This window comes from Colletotrichum navitas (genome assembly GCF_030913465.1).
Source record: "Colletotrichum navitas strain CBS 125086 chromosome Unknown LY79scaffold_119, whole genome shotgun sequence".
NCBI lineage: Eukaryota > Fungi > Ascomycota > Sordariomycetes > Glomerellales > Glomerellaceae > Colletotrichum > Colletotrichum navitas.
Genome location: NW_026850665.1, coordinates 27,602 through 49,891, shown reverse-complemented (window position 1 = coordinate 49,891; position 22,290 = coordinate 27,602). Strand labels below are relative to the sequence as shown.

Genomic DNA, 22,290 nt, shown 5'->3' with positions numbered 1-22,290 from the left:
GTACTTTGAATTAAGTATCGAGTTCCTTAACACTAGACTAAATAATCATGAGGCTCTTGAGGTGTGTATCAATCTAGTGCTGTAGAAATTAAGTAGAGTCAGTCTCCCTATTACAAAAGGGGCAAGTTTGCATTTTCGACCTCGAGGATTTCAGCCAGCTCTTCCATGGCTGAGAACAAGAACCGATTCGCATTTCTGTCGGCATCAATCAGAAAGAGGTCCCGGCCTTGACGGAGGTGCTGGCTTAAGCCAATATCAGTTATGTCTGCAAGTTCAGTGCTCTATCCACAGAATTCTAGCGTTAATAAGAAGTGCCGATTGAATATTACTAAAACAAAATTGGAGTTTGAATGGATGTTACTGGGTTAGATATTTTTACGTCCTAAAGCATAATTCGTCATAGTAAGAAGGTCAGAAGCTGCAATCGCATAGAGTAAAGGTTTCAAAGAATGTGCAGTCGCTATTCCAGTCTTTCTTCGTTCCTCCATGGAAACCGGTTGTGCCTTGTGGCCATACATTATATCCCGATCCGACGCTGCCGCCGACCCCCCTGGGAATCCAATAGAGTTGTGATTCAGGCACTCCCACTGTACAAACTTTAGTGTAGTCTTATTCGTGGCTTGTGACTCTAACTTAACGCATTTTTATTTTGCTCTTAAATGAGAACTGAAATACAAAAATCGAAGAAACTGAAGAGTGACTTGGAGTTATACTCTCTTTGAGATGTTAAGCCGCGACCGCTTACATCCACATACTTATATCTACCATTTTGTTTGCAGTTTGTTAAGAAGAATTACAGCTGCTCTAACAGGCATGCCATTTTATGTCTACCTTCTTTCCTGATATCTGGTCACTGAAATGGGTTGTCTCGTAAGTGATATATTCCGTAGAGAACACGCCCCTCAGTTCGATGACTAGCACTATTACTAACAAGTAGAGACACAGCATGTTCTCTCTTACATGCGACATTTACTCGGTGCAGTTTTAACTACTATGAAGCCTTCTTTATCATATATACCTTCTTCTGTATTATCTAATCCTCTATTCTGTAGACTTTTCTTTGTCAAAATCATATATAGAGTAAGATAGTTATAAACTTTAATAAATTAGACAAACACCATAAGACTATGGTATATCTCACCATAGTTATAACAGTTTAGGAAAGCAAAAGCAACCTATTAGCCGGGAGGGTATCGCTATAGGCAGCAATCTACTCCCTAGTTATCTCACGCTACCGCACAACCAGAGGTACCATATCTCAAATTGACCAGGGTCTACAACACAAACTATAGTCTTCCATAAGCTTGATGCTGTTAGCTCTATGTCTAGAATTACTACTGTCCTTCAAGCTACGGTTTGTAGTGTCCCCAGACTCTGGGCTATCCTATTACTTAGGCCGAGTCATGCACCGGCAGTTCGGATATGTGAAACAATGCATCCCAAGAACCGCAGATATCCGTCCCAATAAAGTCAGAGATATTAATGAGTAATCGTCAATATTACAGTCATGCATTCAGCCCACTTGTGGAGTGCCCCTTATAGATTGTATATCTGTCGATCTAGATGGAACGGTAGTTAATGATTGGCCACTCCACTTTGGTATTTTCTCTGCCTCTTCGCCGGACCAAGAAGAAGGCTGAAACCTACATATTTTAACTGAAACCATTGCAACCAATTTGAGTTCCAAATCTGGGTCCTAATTGTCCCTGATCACTTACCATACCTCCAAATATAAGGGTTCAAGTAATAGAATATGTTATTTCTAGGGGCGAACCGGGCATATGCTAGAGAGACCGTCAGCTGTTAGATTACTCACTGTAATAAAACCCCAAGTACCTTAGTGTATAGTAGCAAGCGTAAGGTAGCATCTAATCCTACGAATGAAGCAGCGCTAGCCTTTATAACCAATTTCGCCGGTTGTACCTAATTCTTAAGAGGTGTGTATTAGTATTACTACACGCTACGCAAGAGGACACAACTGTAAAAAGAATCACCAGAAATAAGATTATTGTGGTGTGCTATTAATAAGGCCTTGACTAGGGCTTATCCTTGGTTGATGGGGTTGCTATGATCCCTGCATCGTGATGTCCTCAGCCTAGAACACATGGCTGTCTAGTTCTTATTACATGACCTATATAGTATACTCCGTAGTTCTTCCACTTGTAAGGAGTTATCCGTACGACTAGGGCTTTCAAGGGTTATGCCACCTATACCACTTTGCGCGGTGGGGCTGCATCGCCTGAAACTTGTCAGGTGGTCACATACTATCCAGAAGGTCGTTAGGAACAAAGAGGTGCCTCCACCCCTAGTGTTTGAGCACCCAGCCAAATTCTTGGGAGTGTTGAACAATGTAACGTACATAGGTAACTAAGTCACAGCTCATTGTATCAACCGTAGGTTCTTTTTCTCTTTTTAAGACTTCTTTTCGCCACGTGAGTTTTGATTTTTTCCCTGCTCGCACCTTCCAATGAAACCACTTTGCAAATGTGTCAACTACAGCCTCTCTTTTTCTTATGGTCTCTATTCACCCTGGCGGTGGCAGCTTCATTTTCAAAGGTGCATCACCATTTACACCTAGGACGCGACTTTAATGACAAATATGATGCTGCCTACTTCATTGGACAGGGCCAATGGGCGTGCAGCCCGGCGGCCCTATCAGCGCTTAAACCAGCTATTGCCGACGCCCAGCGACTTGCTCAAGCGGCCATCGACGTGCTGGAAGTGGCTGGCTCAGAAACATCAGACACATATGAGAATTGGTTCGGTGCTGGCAAGTAATCACCCTTTATAATAGTGATAAACCGTAGAGCTAAGAGCTATTAGGCAACGCAAATCCTCGGACGTTGACTGAGCTTCTCAATGAACATTTCAAACCTGCCATGACCCATTTCCTTTTCCCTAGTAAACTAGCTGGGATTGCATTCGATAACGGCGAGATCATCTACAAAGTCCTCCCTCAAGATCGTCCACCATCACTTGATTCCCTCGTTTATGCGTGTCCACCGCTCACCCAGACTTCTGGAGACATTTGTGACCCAGAGACAAACGCTGCCACAGTATCGCAGTTCATTCAGAATGCTGATGGCAGTATTCAGCCTACGGGACCCACAATACTTGCTCTTTGCCCGAAATTCTTTCAATCAACTACCACCATTGACCAGATGGTACAAGCCTGGAAAACCGAGCTCACGATCGAACCGCAGTCGCAAGGATTTATCCTACTTCACGAGCTTCAACATATGCGCAAAGCAACGTCTCCCAGTCCCAAGGCCGATGACGTACAGGATCCAAACGCAGGTAGTGGGGAGGATTGCTACTCTCCGGGCTGGTGAGTCTTGATCGTGATAGATTCGCTTCTCGAATGTAGCTAAGCATCAACAGCTGTGCCGCTCTTCCGGCTGCTGATAAGATTCGGAACGCCCAGAACTATCCTCTGTTTGCACTTGATGCTTTGACATTTCCGGAGCGGGCAAAACCACAATCTCAAGCCTGTCGACGACCTGTGGTGCGTCGTCAAAATGAGCTGTCTCTGTCCATATCAGAAGCGTCAGGCAACCCCACCACTAGTCGCCATCCCTCAATTACGCCTCAGCCTTCTTCCTCGAGCCTCACTTCCATGGCAAGAAACTCTTCCTTTACCATTAAATCTCGCCGTGTTCGGCGTACTTCCTCATCCGCCTTTCGGCCAACAAAAGCTCCTACGTCAACTCTTTTGCCTAGTTTCACCCTGTCCAACACTGTTCCACAGCCAACGGTATCTGCACGTGCTAAAGAAACTGTCTCGAATGGCGACACAATTCCTGTCGTCGTTGGTATGACAGTAACAGGGGGTGTCGGGGGAGGCTTTATCACATTGAATGGGAAAACGATACCCATCGCCGCTGGCCAAACTATAACGGTTACTGGATCAACATTCAACGATGAAGAGGAAGGCAATAAGCCACCGGTAAAATCAACGTCAGCAGAAGCACCAAGCTCTACATCCGCATCCCAGTCGACAACCTCGACCCAGTCAACAACCTCCTCGGCAGCTCCAACCTGTTCCTCTTCGCCAAGGAGCCTTAGCGGAACCACCGATTTCAGAGACAAATCCATCAATGCAAACGATCCTGTTAATGCACCGTTCTTTTCTGGTCTCACATTTGGCGACGGCCCTTTGAACAACGACGCTTCATCTGCTCCCTCTCAACCCACGTCTACTGTGACACCCAGCTCAACGGCGCCTCCTCCCCCTCCCCCCGCACCCACTGCGAGCCCCGTAACAGTCATGTCATTAGATAAATCTAATATTTCCGGCGGCCAAATTACTTGTTTCCCAGCAAGTATTGATGTGGATATTATTGCAGGAGGCCAAACTAGTTTCCAGTATCAGTTCACAGTGAGTAACAAGTCTTCCTAACTGAATATTACAAAGCTGATAGTAAACAATAGTTGGATTCACCTGTGAGCAAATTTACCGTTGGTCCAGATTCAAGTGCTGGACCATTTCTTTTCCAAGCGGATGGATCGACTGGTGGTGGTAGTGGAAGCTTTACTATTGGAACGGGGGATACACCATTCTACGTCTGCGTTACAAATAATGGAGATAACCCTGCTCATATTGTATTATCCATCTTTTTCCTGAAGACGTAATCGTTGATGGGAAAGTTCTTAGTTAGTAGAGAAATCCAAGTTTTTGCTACAACCAATAAGTTTACAGCTAATGTAACCTCACACAGTCATACAATCGCCCCTATAATACGTCATCAGGTTAACTACAGAGCATACAGATATTAAGGCAGTAAGCGGTTACAATAGGAGGCTCGTTACCAATCACATACCGACATACAAATATCAGTACTTGGTTTCCAGTGTATGCTGCAACTTGGTCTGTTATACTCTTTTGACTGCTTCACACTGGGACACTTTAATTGCCTCGCAGTGGGTCAAACAGAACGATGTACTAGCGAAATTAATAAGACGCGTGTCGGCTTATCTCCTAATATTTACTTAACAACATTTACAACTTCAGAATCCTTGGGCATGTATATCAGATGCGTTAGATCCTACGCTTGTGTGAAGTTTATCTAGCCTGTGTTGACTGGAATATAATGATAAACTACTGTCTTTAATTGGCCTTTTCCTGAAAGACCTAGCCTTTTTCGATCTGATCCAATAGCTTCTCTCTATAAAGTTTCAGAAGTTAATTTGTAAATGAGATACTCTTAATCTCTTAGCTGGCCAAGCTCACGCCCCTTTCTTATCTTAAGAACATACATAAAATTTCTTGGTTCACTCGCTTTTCTATCCGTATAACCCCGCTATCTCCTGGCCTGTTCCGACAGCCACAATACCGTCATTAGCTAGCCATAAGATCGTAGGCTGATATTTCTGGGTTCTCTTCTCCTGCATGCCTGCTGTGCTAAGTAAGAGGAGATCCTGGTCTGGTCTGTAATTAAAATTAGTAAACACCTAGAAAAAGTCTGTATTTTTCCTCTGTAATCTTTTTCTAATAAGTACTAGTTGTTAATGTTACTACCTCAATAGGACCTGTGTAACTAGCTCCTCGACTAGTCTTAATCTAAGACTTGAGCAGCCTAGTTTCTAATGCTATATCCATGGATTTTGTTAACTTTATGTTAATTTAATTCCAGTGTCAAGATTTCTCATTAGGCCTTAACGCTCATGTGCTTTCGATATTCCAGAATTAGCTAGATAGGATTACGTACTCTACTGCCCTAGTGGTATATAAACCAAGCCAGCTCCTCCTACACAAAGCACTCACTAGCTCACTACCCATGCATTAACCTACCATTTCTGCAAAACGTTACTCAATTAGTTTCATTGCACTTCTCTTAATACTGTTACGAAAAGTCTTTCAAGCTGACTCCTCAAGGATGTTCCCCTGCTTCAGTTCGTACTTCTCTCTTTTGCTACAACCCTGCTTATCCTTGACATAACTTTTTTTTTTCCTTAAGTTCCTCAACTCAGATCTCTGTGCGCACCGTCAGTCGTGTTACACTAGAACGAATTAGACTTCATGGTTACCAATAAGGTGGAACAGCTCAACAACCTTTTTTCTCAGCAAATCCTTCTTTACTGAACGGTCGTCGCCTGAAAATTTTCCCACCCTGTTCCGCGGCGTTACGACACTGAAGATGGGCAATGATGAGGATGTTTATCGCGCTCATCCAACTACTGCAGGATTCGCCCCTATTGTCACCAATGGTGCCTATATGGAAGAGGCCGGGAACAAACTGCGAGCCTGTGTGAAAACAGCTTAGTCCCTGTATCAATGACTCAGCTATCGATACCAAGAGAAGAGTCAACATGTCTCAGGTCAGATTTAGACACTCTAGTTTTCATGTAAGGCCCTGTTACCTGAGTCTGTATATAGAAGGCTATATAGGTAATAGTTTACTACACATATGAGCAATAGTGACTGTAGGGATCTTAGAGAGCCCGTAAAAAAAGAAAAAACCGTAAAAAAAAAAACTATCTACCTAGAAAAGAATTAAACTCTCCTCTCTTATTCGTTCATTATCCTTAAAATTCACAGACAAGACATATGCCGGCTGTGACTCTTCCGATATCCTCATATGTTCCAAGCGTTCGAGTTTTACCAATCATTGTCAACCAGGCAATCGATTATTCCTTGGCGTTCAAATCAAGTGATATTGTTAAAAGGTAACCTTCGCCTGTTTGATCGGGTCGTATCAAGAATAATAATATACATTGCTGCTGGGTCCTCCTCATGGTCATGTCTGCTAGGACTCTTTTAGATAATAAGCTTTTCTTCCCTGCCATTTAATATAGACTGTAGTAGCGGGTGAGAGAGTTTGATAAAAGTGCTATAGAAATCATCAAGGCGTTGTTTGCGTAGAAGTTCCTTTGGCTCGTTCGAATAAATAACCTCCAAAGTCCTCAAGTAGTCGGTTGTGGATGCAGCGTTTTACTGCTAAGTGCATGAGGCAATCCTCTAACATATGCTTAGGATGTTGGCATAGGTGATCATTTTGTTGACAGTTGGGAAGCGACACAGCGATGGGCCTTGTTTACTTTACTTTATGTGGATGTGCATGTTTGAAAGATTTGTGACAAACTGATGGGTGCATTATTCAAAAGTACCTCTTCGTTGCTGAATTTGTTAAGATGGCGCGGCGTCTGAAGCGGATCGGCCGCAATAGTAAAGATCAAGACGCATCCACCTTAGCGGACTTGTTAATAATTACATTTAACAAACCCTAACACATTACCTTTCTCTCATCGCTAGCACAAACACAACGCTAAAATCCCTTCTTGTAAAACAATCAAAGATCCGCTCTTTTATCCCTGACAAGCTGAGTACTAATAGCTCGAGAACGTGACATTCTCGCATTTTTAGCCAGACCCATTAAACATCTCTGGGGAATGTGACTGAGACCATCGGAGCTAGTGTTCTCTGCAGTGGCTGGCCGAGAAGGGTTTGCCGGTGCCATTTTCAAGTCAGCCATTCTCTTGGCCGAAATGCGCCCTATAAGCTTATCATACACATTGCTATCTCAAGTCTAAATAGTGATGTTAGTATCTTAGGAAAGGTGAATCAACTGATAGGCGTAACTGTTGCTGTATTGGTGGATGATGAAGAAGGAAGATATCTAGCGTTTGCCAGCGCTGCAGTGGGATATGTACGCCGGCTGAGGAAGCAGGAGCATTTTGTAACACTTATCGCGTGACGTGGGCAGGCTCTACTGTTGTGCCAATAGATCACAAATAAAGAACAACGTGTCAAACCTAGGGGGGGGGACTGGGACTAACGACTGACTTGAAACTTCTATGGCTAAGGTAGCTTATATTAATCTAACAATCTTCTGACGCAATTTGTAAGACTTTGCTCACATTCTAAACTGTTTCTATTATTACACTATAACCCTATGTAAAATGACCTAACAAAGAATAGTTATTAACACTTAATGTATTACAAACAATTAATTAAGATAACAATTACCACTAGAACGATAATTTATGACCAGGAGGACTATGTGAAGCATAGTAGCTTATAGTAAATCTAATTGGGTGTGCCCGCTTATTATAGATTTTTCCTTCGGCAAGTCCGATCCCATAGCTAGCCTTATGTGTAGGGCACTACACCTTAGTAAAATCCTAGGTACTTAATAGTTGATCTTATATGCCCCATAATCTAGCATCTATCACTTGCGCCGCGGGCTTACCACCTAAAATGATCTGTGATTAGTAGTGTTGAGCATTAGTGTGGGTACACAACAAAAAAATATGATTACCTGTGACTTGCGTTCAATATTAGAAGGCATGATGTTTTGTAAAGTTTGGTTTGCAGGATGTTTCTTCTACCACCTAAAAGCGCTAAAACAGAACGGACTTTTGACTTGGATTCTTGATTGTCAACCAAAGCCTAAGGCCAAGGAGCTGCTGGCATTATATCGCTGGTTTTTCACCTACTGTCTTAAATGTTAAATGGCTATTAGTAAGTCAGGGGTTTAGTTAACGTAGTCTGGTTGGCATACAGCTCTTAACGGCATCTAGATGCACAATAGACTATAGAGTTCTACTGCACCGAATTAAATTAATAGCAGCCTGAAATTTAGATGCATCTTACCTAATTTCAATAGGACGCTATTAAATGTGCTTCTTTGTGGGTTCATCTTTGGGGCTGCTGTAATTAAAAGAGGTTCGCGCGCAGGGATGTGGGAGAGGAAATGTCCCAAGGATTCATGCAATTGGCTATGCACGCATAAAATGGATGGGTTCAGCTGAGATTGGAGAACTTTCACGGATACACCTACCGGAGACTCCGATTGCGCAAGCCTCGTGTCAATTCCCCTCCAGCGCCGAGTACAGTAGGTATTAGGAAGCTGGACTTCAAGCAAATATATATATATATATATATTGTTCCAGATATCTCTAGGGACACAATCCAGCCTTACCGTTATCCACCAAATCAAGCGCAGCATCGACCTGCCTGTTGTTTGTTTCTCCTTCTGTTGTCACTCGCTGACTGTCGCTCGTTCTTGTATCACCCCGGTTCGCCTTATCAACTCTCTAACATGCGTTCCTTATACCCGCTCATCATTCTTATTTGCTCGCTTGCTTTCGTGGATGCCCTCCCGTTGAGGTTTGGAAGTTTTGGAAGTCCGTCAATATTTAGAAATCCGTTTAGATTTGGAAATCCATTCAGGAGGAAGCCCAAGATACCAACCGCGCCAAACCACCGAGACATGCCGCTCGAACCAAGCGTGCCGCTCAGCGCAAACAACCCAAGCGTGCCGGCCAACGCAAATAACCCAAGCGTGCCGGCCAACCCAAACAACCCAAGCGTGCCGGCCAACCCAAACAACCCAAGCGTGCCGGCCAACCCAAACAACCCAAGCGCACAGGTCAACCCAAAAGACCCAAGCGTGCCGGCCAACCCAAACAACCCAAGCGTGCCGGCCAACCCAAACAACCCAAGCGCACAGGTCAACCCAAAAGAGCCAAGCGAGCCGGTCAACCCAAAAGAGCCAAGCGCGCCGGTCAACCCAAAAGAGCCAAGCGCGCCGGTCAACCCAAAAGAGCCAAGCATGCCGGTCGACCCAGGCATGCAAAATATGGGCGGCGGCGGAGGCGGGTTAGGCTCCTCGGGCATTGGACAAGGCATAGGAGCAACGCTCCCAATGGCAATCCCAATGGCAATGCCCGGCATGGGAATGGGAATGGGAGGAATGGGAATGGGAGGAATGGGAATGGATCCATCGATGGGGGGAATGGGGGGGGAATGGGGGGGATATGGGCGCCGGCGCCGGCGGCGAGGCCAGCACAACCGGCGGCGAGGCCGGCCTAGGCGACGCATCAACTACACCAGGCGACGCAGCAACTACACCAGGCGACGCAGCAACTACGCCAGGCGACGCAGCAACTACACCAGGCAAGCCAGCTAAGCCAGGAAAGGCAACCACTTCAGATGAGCCAACCGACGACCCAACCGGCCTAGGCGAGGCACCAACTACACCAGGCAAGACAACTAAGCCAAAGGCAACCACTTCAGATGAACCAACCGACGACTCAACCGGCCTAGGCGAGGCGCCAACTACACCAGGCAAGACAACTAAGCCAAAGGCAACCACTTCAGATGAACCAACCGACGACTCAACCGGCCTAGGCGAGGCACCAACTACACCAGGCACGACAACTAAGCCAAAGACAACCACTTCAGATGAACCAACCAACGACTCAACTGACTCAAGCGAGGCACCAACTACACCAGGCAAGACAACTAAGCCAAAGACAACTACTCAAGATGAGCCAACCGACGACCCAACTGACTCAAGCGAGGCACCAACTACACCAGGCAAGACAACTAAGCCAAAGACAACTACTCAAGATGAGCCAGCGGATGAGCCAGCCGACCCAACTGACTCAAGCGAGGCACCAACTACATCAGGCAAGCCAACTAAGCCAGGCAAGACAACAACTACTCCAGATGAGCCGGCCGATGAGCCAGCCGATGCACCAACTACACCAGGCAAAACAACTAAGCCAGGCAAGACAACTACTCCAGATGAGCCAGCCGATGAGCCAGCCGACCCAACTGACTCAAGCGAGGCACCAACTACATCAGGCAAAACAACTAAGCCAGGCAAGACAACTACTCCAGATGAGCCGGCCGATGAGCCAGCCGATGCACCAACTACACCAGGCAAAACAACTAAGCCAGGCAAGACAACTACTCCAGATGAGCCAGCCGATGAGCCAGCCGACCCAACTGACTCAAGCGAGGCACCAACTACATCAGGCAAGACAACTAAGCCAGGCAAGACAACAACTACTCCAGATGAGCCGGCCGATGAGCCGGCCGACCCAGCCGACGCACCAACTACACCAGGCAAAACAACTACCCCAACCAGACATTAGGCAGGAACTGTTAGTTTAAATACTAGAACAGGGTAGGGCAATTGGCTCTACTATATTACTAGAAGTCCTAATTAGAGGAAGTCAGTAAAGGAGTAGGATAGTTCTAATTAGGAGGACAAGTATAAGATGGCTAATTAGAAGTAAGTAGACAAGAGAATATCACGAACTTTTCCTTTTTTTTTTTTTTTTTTTGAGAGACCTACCTTTTAGCTAAGTTAAGCCAGGAGCCTTTCCTATAATTTGTAATTGGATATAGTAACATGTGATAATTAGAAGAGTCTACTCTAATTAGAATACTATACTTTAATTAATGACTCTCAGTTCCTTTCAATTATTGTAATCTTATTCTAATTAGAGAAGTACATTGTGTTACGTCTAAGGTTGTCAATGTTTCTCTCTCTAGATTAGTACACTGTATAGGTCTCTTCTACCTGACTAACGTCTAATACTAAGGGTACAACTACTCTACTTTAGAAACTATAATATAGCTTATATGTATATATACTAAACCCCTGTATAGGGGGTCTATTTACTTGATTCCAAGACAAAGACGAGCGAGCGCCTTTACTCAAAGTGCATATGTTCGTCTCAAGCTCCCTTGCGTCAGGACCGAGCCAACGGGCCGGGTTGAAGGATTTGGCATCCGGACCCCAGATCTATGGATCGGTGTGCATCGTGTACGCCGACATTCCAACGATTATCTACCCATGTCAACTTAGCGGCGCTTGTAGAAGCACGCTTGGGATCAGAACATGCACCTGGAGGTGCCACTTTACCGTCCGCAATGAGTGGTTGCGCTTGTTTAGGTACAACACGAGGCAGCCAGCCGGGCACCGCCATTGCAACTCGGGGAGCTTCGTTGACGCAGGCACGCTGGGAAACGAGCGATCTGGGGGGCGATATAATTAAACCATGATTACAGCACGGTAATTGTGGATCCACTTTTATGCAGCAGACGCCTTGTTCTATTCGTCAGAGCTTCTAAACGCAAATTCAGAGATAATATCAACTGTCATGCATCTAATAATTAGGTTAGGGTTCATATTAGCACTAAGATATAGTTGTATATATATATATATGTATATCCTATCAACCGGATGGATAGTCTTACCTAAACGCAGCCCCGGCATCAGGCAAGATCATGAGGAATCCGGTCACTTTATGTGCTCAGTATTGCGCAGCATCTTGGTTGAGCTGGTGAAGTCTCCGACAATGGCTCAGCTGAAAAGATGGTGGCGATTGAGACACTTCAGGCACAGTGACTCAGGAACCGCAGTCCCTGTCTGAGCACCCTCTATCTATATTCGCTGGCGTAGTCTTGAACAGAAAACTATTACAGTAATAACAAAAGTAGACCTACGGTTGGTACTGCTATAACTGCACTTAAGTGCTATTTACTGTCATGACAATTGCAAAAGCCAGCCAGCCACTAGCGAAGCCGAGCGGTGAGTACCTTTCAGGGGGCGACTATGTACGGAACATTGTCATATAGGTTATAATAATTCGCAGAAAAGGCTGGCTGAAGGTGAGACAAGGGCAGAGCAATTACGAGAAATGATTGCTTAGGTAGATTTGCCATCATGTCTAACAGTACAAGGGAAAACCTCCCAAAGTAGCCCTTTTCAGCCTACCTGAAAGATGCTCTGAGACTTTCGGTGAAGTGTTCCGATGTAGTCTTGGCGGATGATGTCGCCCATAGTCTATTGACGCGCAATCTTTTGACCAAATTACTCACATACAGCATTAACGAAGGGTCGGGTTATCTTGTTAATCCAAGTTATACCCATCATGGCAAACTTCTCAGGTGCGCTCCGCAAGGCCTGCGTCTGGCTTTGGCCGATGCGGTGTCCGGCCTTGAGCAGCGAGCATGAAGTCTTGTGGCCAGACAGCAAGAAGTTGTATGCTACTATGATTCCGGCATAGCTGCCACCCACGACGATTACTTCCACCTTGAACTCAGGCGAGACGAAGAGGGTTTTGTTCGTGGGGCCACTCTGTGTGGTCTCCGGTACTGGGGTTATCAGACTTGTCGAAGTCTGGCGGAGAACTCCAGCGCTGCCTATGTCGAGGCCAAAGCCAGGATTGAAGAGCGCCAGAAGTGCAACGACGGGCGTGGAAAGATTTATGACTGCTAGCTTTCAAACAGCGCAAGCCAACAAGCGATATGTAGCGTCACAACAAACAGTAATTACTTTGATACCAACACATGATTTGGGTTTATCCGGGGTGGGTTCGGTTATCAGGATACTGCGCCAAAGACAAAAGACGAAGTGGAAACACGCCGCCCGCCTACTTCAACCTCTCCATCTCGGCAATCTCGCTGGTCACAACAGCGCTTAGAGAGTGTGCGTACGGCGGCTTCATCATGCGAAAGTGATCTATAAGGAGCCCGGTCAGTCACATCAATCATACAGGGTGCAAGAGGGTCAGAAAGCATTACCTCCGTCTACCGTGTGCCCAAGCACCTCCCCGCCCAGCAACGCATCCCAGCCGTTTGGGCCGAGTCCCCAGAACCAGGACTTGAACTCGGCCTCAAAGTCATCCAGGCCGACGGCCGCCGGGTCCGCCGCCTTGGCGAGCGTCGGGCACATGGCCGCAGGGCGGCGCATATCGGGATCGCGCAGCGCCTGGTCGGGGTTATCGTTGACGCCCCAGCGGGCCCAGACAACGGCGGCGCGGAGAGGGCGCCACGCGGCCGGGAACGGGCACGGCGTGTAAGAGTGCAGGGCCCGGACGGTGGCGGCGGCGTGGGCGAGGTCGCCCGGGTCAAGCAGCACGCTCGTGTTCTCGGCGACGACGCGCCGGGCGCGGGCGATGAAGGCGGTGTCGACGGCGCGGGCCTGCGGGACGGCGAGCTGGTAGGCGACGGCTCGGCGTACTCGACCTCGGCCCAAAAGAGCTTGTAGAATAGGTTGCTCGAGATGCGGTGCGCCGGGCTGTCCTTTGCCGTCTCAAGCAGGCCAGCGACGCGCCGCCGTATCAGGTTCTGCATGAGGCCCCATTGTTGCACCTTGGAGAGACGTTGCGCACCGAAACGCACTTTGCACGCGCCGTGGTTGGCCGATGCGCCCGTCGGGCTCGTGAAGCTAAAGGCCACTGAGATCTCCGCGTCCGCATTGTCGTCGATGGTACACTCGACGTGGATCAGACACTCTTCGTCCCTTGCGTGAACCACGAGGGCGTGCGTCATCTGCAGGTCCGGGATTTCGAGATGGGAGCCCTCGCCGGCAGGACCCGTGCATGTCAAGAGATGGGATGCCGCCGCGTGCGCCATCTCCACGAACACGCTGGCCGGGCAGAGCACCACACCGCCCACGATGTGTCCTTGTATGGCCGTTGTCAGCTCGGGATGCGTCGTGCTCAAAGTGAACCTCGCCCTCGTCTTTCCGCCGTTCGAGCCGAGGCTATGCAGGCGTTGCAGGAAGGCGTACGGCAACGTCCGCTGCGAAGGCGCTTCTGCCACCACCTCGGTACCCTGTATCGCACGTTTCGTCTTATACGGCGCCCAGTACGTCTTGGTATCGAACGCGTATACGGGCAAATTCAGAGGCTTTAGACCGGGCTCAAGGTCCCGGTAGTATTCGCGTCAGTCGACGGGTAGGCCTGCCACATGGAGCGCGGCGAGGCACTGCGAGAAGCTTCCAAAGCCGTCCTGGCCCTGATGGAGAGCATACAAGGTGGCCATCTCCCTGTTGGTGCCGGATTTTGCCATGAGGGCCGAGTTCGAGGGCCAATGTGTTCGCCTGGGGCAGCTTCCGAGCCTCGCACGCGCGCACTGCGCCGAGGAAGTCGACCGGCTCGCGCATCTGGCAGCGGAGGTACGCTGCATCAAAGACGTCAGCGTCGCCAGCGCGAACGACCTCATCGAGCAAAGTAGACGCGACGGGGATGCGGGGCGCGCTGAAGTGCACCTTGCTCGCCGCCTCTTCGAAGCGCTCAAGAAGCGGCTCGAGCTGGCTTGAGTGGAAGTCGTGTTGGAGCTTGGGCAGCGACGCATGGACGCCCCGATCTCGCAGCGTCGACTGCAACACGGCGAGTTCCTCATTGCTGCCGCTGATGACCGTCATGGTCGGTCCGTTGATGCAAGCGACCTCGCACGTCTGGCAGTCGGACCCGTGGAGCATGTCGGCGGCGGCTTTGCGTGACATTGCCACCGCCAGCATCGAGTACGCGTGTGCCGTGCAGGTCTCCTGGATCAGCGAGGCGCGCGTGTGGATGAAATTTAGCATGTTGCTGACGGAGAGCACACCCGCTACGTGGAGTGCCGCATACTCGCCCAGCGAGTGACCTATGACCAGAGTCGGCTGCAAGCCCAGAGACGAGAGCAGATGGGCGATGGCGGCCTTGAGCGCCGCCAGAGCGAGCTGCGTCTGGCACGCCGTTGCCGTCGCCACGTCCTATGCCCCGACGATGAGGTCGAGGAACCGGCCGAGGGCCTGAGCATCGCACAGCTCCTGAAACGCGTCCAGCGTGGAGCTGAACGAGGGCAGCGTGTGGTACAGTCCCGCGCCCATGCCGCTGTAGAAAGAGCCCTGGCCGGTAAAGGAGAACGACAGCCGGGCGTCCTTGACCGGCGCCGTTTGGAGGGTGCCGAGGTTGCCAAGCAGCTCCTGGAGGGACTGCATGACGTGGGCGGACCGGTGCATCTCGTGCATCCTATTCGCCGCGGTGGTGTATGCCAGGCTGGCCAGGTCCGTGACCGGGCGTTGGGCCAAGTAATCCCTCAGCCGGGCCTCGTTCGCCTCGAGGGACGACCGTGTGCGGCCGGGGCAGACGACGACGTGGTACCGACGTTGGTCGTGGGCCCGCCAGTCCGAGACTTTGGGCGCCTCCTCGACCAGTATGCTGACGTTCCCGCCCTCTGCGTCGAAGCTGTTGACGATGATCTTTGCGACTAACCCTAACACTAAGCTGCCAAGCCGTAGAGTCTGGCCACCGCTGATGCCTTGGACGCCAGCTGATCGCCGAAAAGGAGGATGGTGGCGGACGGCATGGTGATGTGCGGGTTCTCCCCCGAGGAAGCGATACCTTCAATCCGTTTAACACCACATCAGGTATACAAAAGCGTCCAGGCCCTGCCTCGCCCTCTCCCCCACCCAGATAAGTCACTTTGTGCGGGCAGGGGATGGTGGCCTTTGCGTCTGACAAGGAGGTACACGGCGGTTGCGAGAGCGAGCGTGAGGAGAATGGCATAGGTGCGCTCGAGCGCGAGTAGCGAGTCCATCGGATTAGTGCCCGGATAAAGTGAAGAGAGATACATGTCGCAGTCTCAGTCAGGGGCCAGGACGGTCGTGGTGTAATCTGGATGAGGAGGGGAGGGAAATATCCCATCCCACATGCACTTCGGGCCTCTACTTATCAGTGGAAGAATCAGGATATGGACCCGTCTCCGTGAGTCTATAGTGTTCCAAGGAATAACGTCCACTGCAGCAGCCACGTGCTCATCCCCAGGCCGAGTCGAGTTGCGTTGTATCTTTCCTGCTTGCACGCACAATATTATCCAAACGCTGCACAACGGACAGAAGGGTTCATGTATGGTCTAGGTGACGCAAAGGTCGAGTCATGATGATCAATTCCGCTCTGCAATGGTTAACTAGGCTTGGGCTTCAGCCTATGTTGTCTGAATAACTGAAGTGAAAAACGTTGCATATTGTCCATCTTCAAGTGCAGCAACAACGCGGCTGGGGGGACGCGGAGAGAAAAGCATACTATGACCCCTATTCTAAACTATCACGACCCAGTCAAAAGCTCACTTCATCAGCCCCTCCATGAAGCCTCAATGAAGCCCAGCTCGCTCCCCTCCATGCTCTTGATGCCCAGGAACTCGTACCGCTCGTTTGCCTCGGCAAACAGCCTCTCGTAGGCCTCGGCCTGCCGGTCCTTCGCGTTGAAGTTGGCGAGCATAACCAGGTCCATGTACCTCTTCTCCCTCTCCATGGCCCGCGGCCTCCAACGGCGGCATCACGCTGTCCATGGCCGGGACTCGCGCGCCCTTGTCGAGCGCCGCTGTAAAGGTCCGCAAGATGTGCACGCAGTACTTGTCCGGCCAGTTGTGGAAGACCCAGCGGAAGAGCTACACCTTGGCGCCCCTGGCGGGTTGCGCGTCGAGGAACGAGTGCGCCAGGAGCTCGACGGGGAGGTGGGTGACTTTCGGCGCCGTGGCAATTGTCTGCGGGAGGCCCTACTCGCTGTCAGCTCTTCCATCGAAAGCACCATGTTCTCGTTATTTGGCTCCGTTCCCGTGATCTTGACTCACCTGCACGAGAAATCTCAGATGCGGGAACCTGCTCGCAGCAGCCGCCGCCGCAGCGAAACCCCGTCGCGCTTGTCAATCATGTTCATGGCCGTCTGCGCGCGTCCTGCCCTCGCCGGCTCGCGCTCTAGGACCTTGAACCACGTTGTTGGCTTCTCCTCTGCGCCCTGCAGAGCGGCGTGCAGAACGCTCGCCGCCGCGTCAGCAGGCTCGTCCGCCCGCGGGTGGCGCGCCAGCGCCTCCGCGATGAACCGCACGTGCAGCCCGTTGTCCGGGGTCCGGAGGCCTAGCACACATTTTCGACGATGGAATCTGTTGCCTACAGCCGGCTTGCCGTCGAGTGCGTGACGTGGCCCCGGCTTGGCTCGCGGAAGACGCGGTAGAGCACTGGGGGGCGCACCATCGTCTCCAGCGGCGACTGCGCGAGGCCCGTCCGCCGCGCGAGCTCCGCGTACGTGATGCCCTCATCGTCGCCGAGCGGGACCGCCCGCGGGGGCGCGAAGCGGAAGACGGTGGCGGCGTCGGTTTTGGCGTTTTTGGAGAAGTTCATGAGTATCGCGCGGGGGCCCTGGACGAGCTCGTGCAACTGAAGCGCGGCATCTTGCAGCGAACGGCAAGCCGCCTGGATATCTGCCGGGAGGGCATCCGTGTGTCGAGAGTCTGCCCGTTTGTGAGCGAAGGCGTCGGGATGTTGTACTGCCGCAGGTGGTCCGTCGTGATAGGCTGATAGCCGCGTCCTTGGAGATGGCGGCGGCTAGCTCGTCAAATGTGGTGGCGGTGGCGGCAGCGATGGCCATGTTTGGACCGTACATGTCTCCGGTGTCGTCTGTGACTTGCAAATAAGATTGAAGGAGTTATGTCTTTGTATCCGCCCTGTATCCGGCAGCCCGACATATAGCTTTGTGTCTGCACGACACTTTCATGTACTGACGCGACCGACTCTTCCCAGGAAGATGGATGCAAGACCACAGACACATTCCATGGAATACATTTCTCAAAGACAGAAGCTCAATGTCAATGAGCATTTCTACAAGTTCTAGAGTACACTATAAGGAAAATGCCAGAGAATGCTGTTGACAGATTGGTGGACGCGAAAGGGTCCTGCCATCTGCCATACGTAGTCGTATATATTGCTTATTTGGCCTTCCACTGCCCTAGAACGCGATTCATCTCTTCATCCGTGATCGGTTCCAAGTTGGCGAAATAAGCATCATGGGCCAGTCTTGCCTCCATGATCTGCTTTTCCGTCTTGGAAAGGGAACCAGCAAGACTCCTGTAGATGCCCAGGGCAGGGTACGCCAGAAGCCCGAACATCGCTACATCCGGTAAGCTGCTAGTGGAGAGGAAATGGGAAGAATTTGGAACGTACCACTGCCAGGCTTAGCAATCAACCCCATTCCCGCCTTTCCTAGACCAGTAACCAACCCTATCGGGCCCCTTTTCATGGTGTCCTCGACAGGTTGCTTGAAAAGACACCAGGTGGCATCAAGAAAGCCATAAGCAAAATTCTATTATTAGGTGCATGGATTGTTAGTCGGGTAACTGTGAGGGAGAGAGGTTCAGGAGCCAGTCCGACTGCGCAGTTCTCCCGAGCGAGAGGTCGAAGCAGAGAACGTGAACTATCCAGAACCTCTGCAGAGAGATGTGTTGTCATTACATACCTTGCCAGCTTCGGAAGCGCCACTCTTCCAGTCGGTAATCTTGTCGTGCTTTCGAACCTTTTCTCCATATAGTTCAGGAATGTTGTGCAGTCCTTCAGTAATAGCGCAAGGGACATCAACGAGGGTGCCTTTGATAAGACTCCTGGCCACTTTGGATGAACCCGTCTTTGCTGACTTCCCGGCACCCGAGTGCTTTGACAGCGAACCATCGCTCGCGGATGTCGAATTCGTCGCATCCGTCCCGCTTGGGGCTGCATCCCCTCCTCCAGCTTTTTTGCCTGTTTCATGTCTGATCTTCTTGATGGGCGCCGACACAAGGCTACCCATGCCGGTGGAGAAGTCAACCAAGGACCCCACTAGTGCAGACGATGTAGCGGTTAATGGATCCCATCGTCTATTATCAATGTCTACTGGTTTCGGTTGATTCCTGCTAACTGTCAGTTCGTCCCAACAACGTGATGTGCCAAGGAAGAGCGTAGGTATTGCATATGGCCCACAGGAAAAGCCAGACATGACTTACAGTTCAAGCTTTGTCAAGTTGAGGTTGTTGTTGTTGCTCAGAATCCGGACGGCCTTCGAAGAGACCTGGAGTCCGTTTTGATACTTTTTCCTTTGCTTCTTCTGAAGAAGCTTTGACTTATAGGTCCAAACTGCGTACTCTTCAGGTAAAAAGTCGCAAGTCATTGTCTCGCGGGGGAGACTTCGATGGAACGACTGCACAGCCCGCTTGACGCCGTCTTCTGCCTTCATCTTGTCCGAGATACGCTTTGCGGCAATCTTCGTATCGGGTGCAAGGAGGGTTTGAATGGCTGCCACCAGGGTAGACTCGTCCAGGGCCTTCTGCCCGACTGGCTGGGGGCCGGCACCAGCTGCTGCGACCATTTGACCCCAAAATGGTTGACTAAACAAAGCGTGTATCAGCATCTCTGCAACCAATTGCTAACATGGTGATCCATACTCGCCGAAGAAGGGTACAATGAACGTAGGACACCCATTAAGCAGTCCGCATGCGGTCGTCCCAGCACCTCCATGATGAATGACACCCGCAACGTGTTTGAAGAGCCATTCTGCATTGTGCTGTTAATGTCTGATTCGGTAAGCCCGGGTGAATGAATGTTCGCATACCATGGGGACAATCGCCGATGAAAATGGCATTCTCGTCTTGTCTGTCCTTTCCGAGATTACTCCACCCCTTGGAAATGATGGCTCGTACACCGCATTTACGTATCGACGAGAGAATGATGTCGGTCATCGCCTCGGCGTTCTCCATCACAATACTGCCAAAGCCGATATAGATGGGTTGAGACCCTCCCTGAAGAAAGTTGGCAATGTCATCGGGAGGAGTGTATTGAGGCTCCTCGCGAAAGAAGAATCCACAGACATCTGTGACCTTTTGTGATTAGGAGTGCAAATGAGTTGGCGTGGCAGTATTTGAGGTCAGCTTACCGATGTGGCTTGGCCAATCTGATGGCTTCGCTACCAAGGCTGGTGACCAACAGTACGTGTAGGGGACTTTCTGAGTTTCCAACATGCTCGTGGCGACTACGGCCGTAAGAGGTTCCAAGTTCAAGGTTTCGAGTCTCCAGTCGTTGATGATATCCCCGAGGCTATTATTTTGTATCAATGCGAGCGTTCGGACGGATGAAGGCAACTACAGGGCAAAACTTACCCTTGCCAGGTCAGCAGCTCGACCATGCCGTAAGAGAGATAGTTTGTAGTGGAGGGTTTTAGGTTGGATTGCTGAATATTGGCGAGCGGATGCGAAAACTCTCTCGTCGGGCTGTAGGGCATGGTGAACATCAAGTGAAGAGGTATGCCCATGGCTTGGGCGAGGTGCATGTGAGCAAAGCTGGGCGGGTTGGCAATGATGGCCTCGGCAATGAAGGGCACCTTGGAATCCGGGTCAGGCTCGATGCACGAGCGCCAGAAGTTGTTGAGCATTTCTTTCACCATGACTCGCTTCCTTCCTATGTCTCCAGCTTGTAGAGATGACAAGGATGGCATCAGGCCTGGGTTCTTGACCATGTACTGCGATGCCGCTTGTTAGACGTAATATCCGTAGGGGGGTGGAAGTTATCGTCAAGGTCGCCCACTCACAGCCATGAGGTCGGAAGGATCGCCTCCGACGGGAAAGAATTCCAGATTGGACTTGCGCACAAAGTCCCGAAAAACATCGTGCGTAGCGATGCGTACGCGATGGCCGTGTGTCTGCAGCTCGTTGCCCAATGCAATAAAGGGCTGCACATCACCTAAGGAGGGCATCAGTAATTTGCTGGTAAATATACAGTCACATGACCAAAGTTTGGGCTCACCCCGCCAGTGAGGAAGTTAGTGGTTGAGCCCAGACTTTTGTCAAGCGACTGTATCAGAAGATTGGAATGAGTTGGACGCGTACCGCGGCTTCCGACGATCTGGATGACAATGTTCAAGGCACACGGAGGTGTTGAGGCAAATTGGCGAAGTTGTGGGCGCCGTATCACCGAGTCACCAATCTCTGCAAAAGCCGGAGGCTCGGGCTGGGGAGGTGCTGTGCTAAGAGGAGGCGAAGGCGGGACGATTTCGCTGTATGGCGGGGCGGCAAAGGTGATGTCGACGCGTCCATCTTCTGCAAGGCACTTTATTAGCGGAGGGCCCCTTTGCACGAGGGAATCGCAAGAAGAAATGTGCCTTTGTTAGTTCTGGCTGTTGTTTCGAGCTTCTCGCCAGACCCCTTCACAACAAAGTCATCCGAAGTAGCCGGGACAGGAGAATGAGAGCTATCCATTGGTTCGTTGAGTAGCAGCAGCTTGACAATAACTTGGAGAGCAAGGAGACACACAAATAAGGAAGCCCAAGAGGTGGAAATCAATAAGTACAGTTTAACCCAGCATGAGTTTTCCGACTTTTCAAACACGGACTGATACAGGGGAATCAGCAACAAGGAGAGTGAGTAAACGAGGAAAAGAAAGGCCGAGATCTCAGTTAGCTAGGTTTGGGGCAGTGCTTTGGCCGGCTTTTGAAAATAGCGGGCCGGATCTAGGCTCTAGCCATTTGCAGCAGCTGTTGTCTTACTACTATGCTGTATAGCATGGCGTCTGACCCACTGTAATTGTGGATGTGCCCTAGGGCTCCCCTCGTATCTCGTATCTCGTATCTCGTGCTTGTCCTGCCCGCTACGCGGCCCGTGGCTGTGGCTGTTTACAGCGTTCTCAACACCTGTATGCTTTAGGATACCCGTTAAATATAATAGAATGCTACGGCTAAAGCACGGAGAATAGTCAGCGAAGTAGCACTAAATTCACTGTACGGATAGATTAGACTATGTACCTATTAAGATCCAGCACGTAGGTCACGTTCTCAAGTTACAAGACGTGTCCTCAAGGGAAACAGTATCCATGCTAGACCTCCCTAAGAGGCGCTGTATTGGTATTTGATTATCACTTCGCAGTACTGCGTATTCAGTGCCTTAAACCTCGCCGCTTGAACCTCCTTTCCGTAGCTAATAGACAGCCT

General features: G+C 50.1%; 8 protein-coding genes across 8 annotated transcripts; 4 read left to right on the top strand and 4 right to left on the bottom strand.

The window, feature by feature from the left end:
- Positions 1-2,484: 2,484 nt before the first annotated feature.
- On the top strand, positions 2,485-3,487 carry LY79DRAFT_527850 (uncharacterized protein; the record flags this gene model as incomplete). The annotated part of the gene is made up of 3 exons (XM_060555969.1): positions 2,485-2,764; positions 2,815-3,278; positions 3,368-3,487. Coding segments are annotated over 3 exons (864 nt in total), but the record flags the coding sequence as incomplete, so codon positions are not given.
- Positions 3,488-5,767: 2,280 nt separating this feature from the next.
- On the bottom strand, positions 5,768-6,463 carry LY79DRAFT_570895 (uncharacterized protein). Its single transcript, XM_060559202.1, has 2 exons — positions 6,044-6,463; positions 5,768-5,892 (listed from the first exon to the last, which is right to left on the bottom strand). The coding sequence occupies exon 1, from the start codon at positions 6,309-6,311 to the stop codon at positions 6,045-6,047; it is 267 nt and encodes an 88-aa protein (XP_060408101.1). The 5' UTR covers positions 6,312-6,463; the 3' UTR covers positions 5,768-5,892; position 6,044.
- Positions 6,464-9,759: 3,296 nt separating this feature from the next.
- LY79DRAFT_663420 (uncharacterized protein) lies at positions 9,760-11,047 on the top strand (the record flags this gene model as incomplete). Its single annotated transcript, XM_060562841.1, has 1 exon — positions 9,760-11,047. One exon carries the CDS (start codon positions 9,760-9,762, stop codon positions 10,882-10,884), a length of 1,125 nt encoding a protein of 374 aa, XP_060408100.1. The 3' UTR covers positions 10,885-11,047.
- Positions 11,048-11,453: 406 nt separating this feature from the next.
- On the bottom strand, positions 11,454-11,724 carry LY79DRAFT_499808 (uncharacterized protein; the record flags this gene model as incomplete). The annotated part of the gene is made up of 2 exons (XM_060553355.1): positions 11,454-11,540; positions 11,590-11,724. Coding segments are annotated over 2 exons (222 nt in total), but the record flags the coding sequence as incomplete, so codon positions are not given.
- Positions 11,725-13,799: 2,075 nt separating this feature from the next.
- Positions 13,800-14,779, top strand: LY79DRAFT_570892 (uncharacterized protein). The gene has a single exon (XM_060559201.1). The coding sequence runs from the start codon at positions 14,096-14,098 to the stop codon at positions 14,438-14,440; it is 345 nt and encodes a 114-aa protein (XP_060408098.1). The 5' UTR covers positions 13,800-14,095; the 3' UTR covers positions 14,441-14,779.
- Positions 14,448-15,509, bottom strand: LY79DRAFT_527865 (acyl transferase/acyl hydrolase/lysophospholipase; the record flags this gene model as incomplete). The annotated part of the gene is given in 2 exon segments (XM_060555971.1): positions 14,448-15,281; positions 15,294-15,509. The coding sequence occupies 2 exon segments, from the start codon at positions 15,507-15,509 to the stop codon at positions 14,448-14,450; spliced, it is 1,050 nt and encodes a 349-aa protein (XP_060408097.1).
- A 950-nt stretch (positions 15,510-16,459) lies between these two features.
- LY79DRAFT_570891 (uncharacterized protein) lies at positions 16,460-17,804 on the top strand. The gene has a single exon (XM_060559200.1). The coding sequence runs from the start codon at positions 16,799-16,801 to the stop codon at positions 17,483-17,485; it is 687 nt and encodes a 228-aa protein (XP_060408096.1). The 5' UTR covers positions 16,460-16,798; the 3' UTR covers positions 17,486-17,804.
- Positions 17,805-18,005: 201 nt separating this feature from the next.
- Positions 18,006-21,995, bottom strand: LY79DRAFT_570885 (uncharacterized protein). The gene is made up of 11 exons (XM_060559199.1): positions 21,466-21,995; positions 21,194-21,403; positions 20,896-21,047; positions 20,468-20,826; positions 20,245-20,405; positions 19,924-20,181; positions 19,757-19,865; positions 19,319-19,699; positions 18,799-19,225; positions 18,507-18,645; positions 18,006-18,453 (listed from the first exon to the last, which is right to left on the bottom strand). Exons 1-11 carry the CDS (start codon positions 21,560-21,562, stop codon positions 18,272-18,274), a joined length of 2,475 nt encoding a protein of 824 aa, XP_060408095.1. The 5' UTR covers positions 21,563-21,995; the 3' UTR covers positions 18,006-18,271.
- Positions 21,996-22,290: the final 295 nt, after the last annotated feature.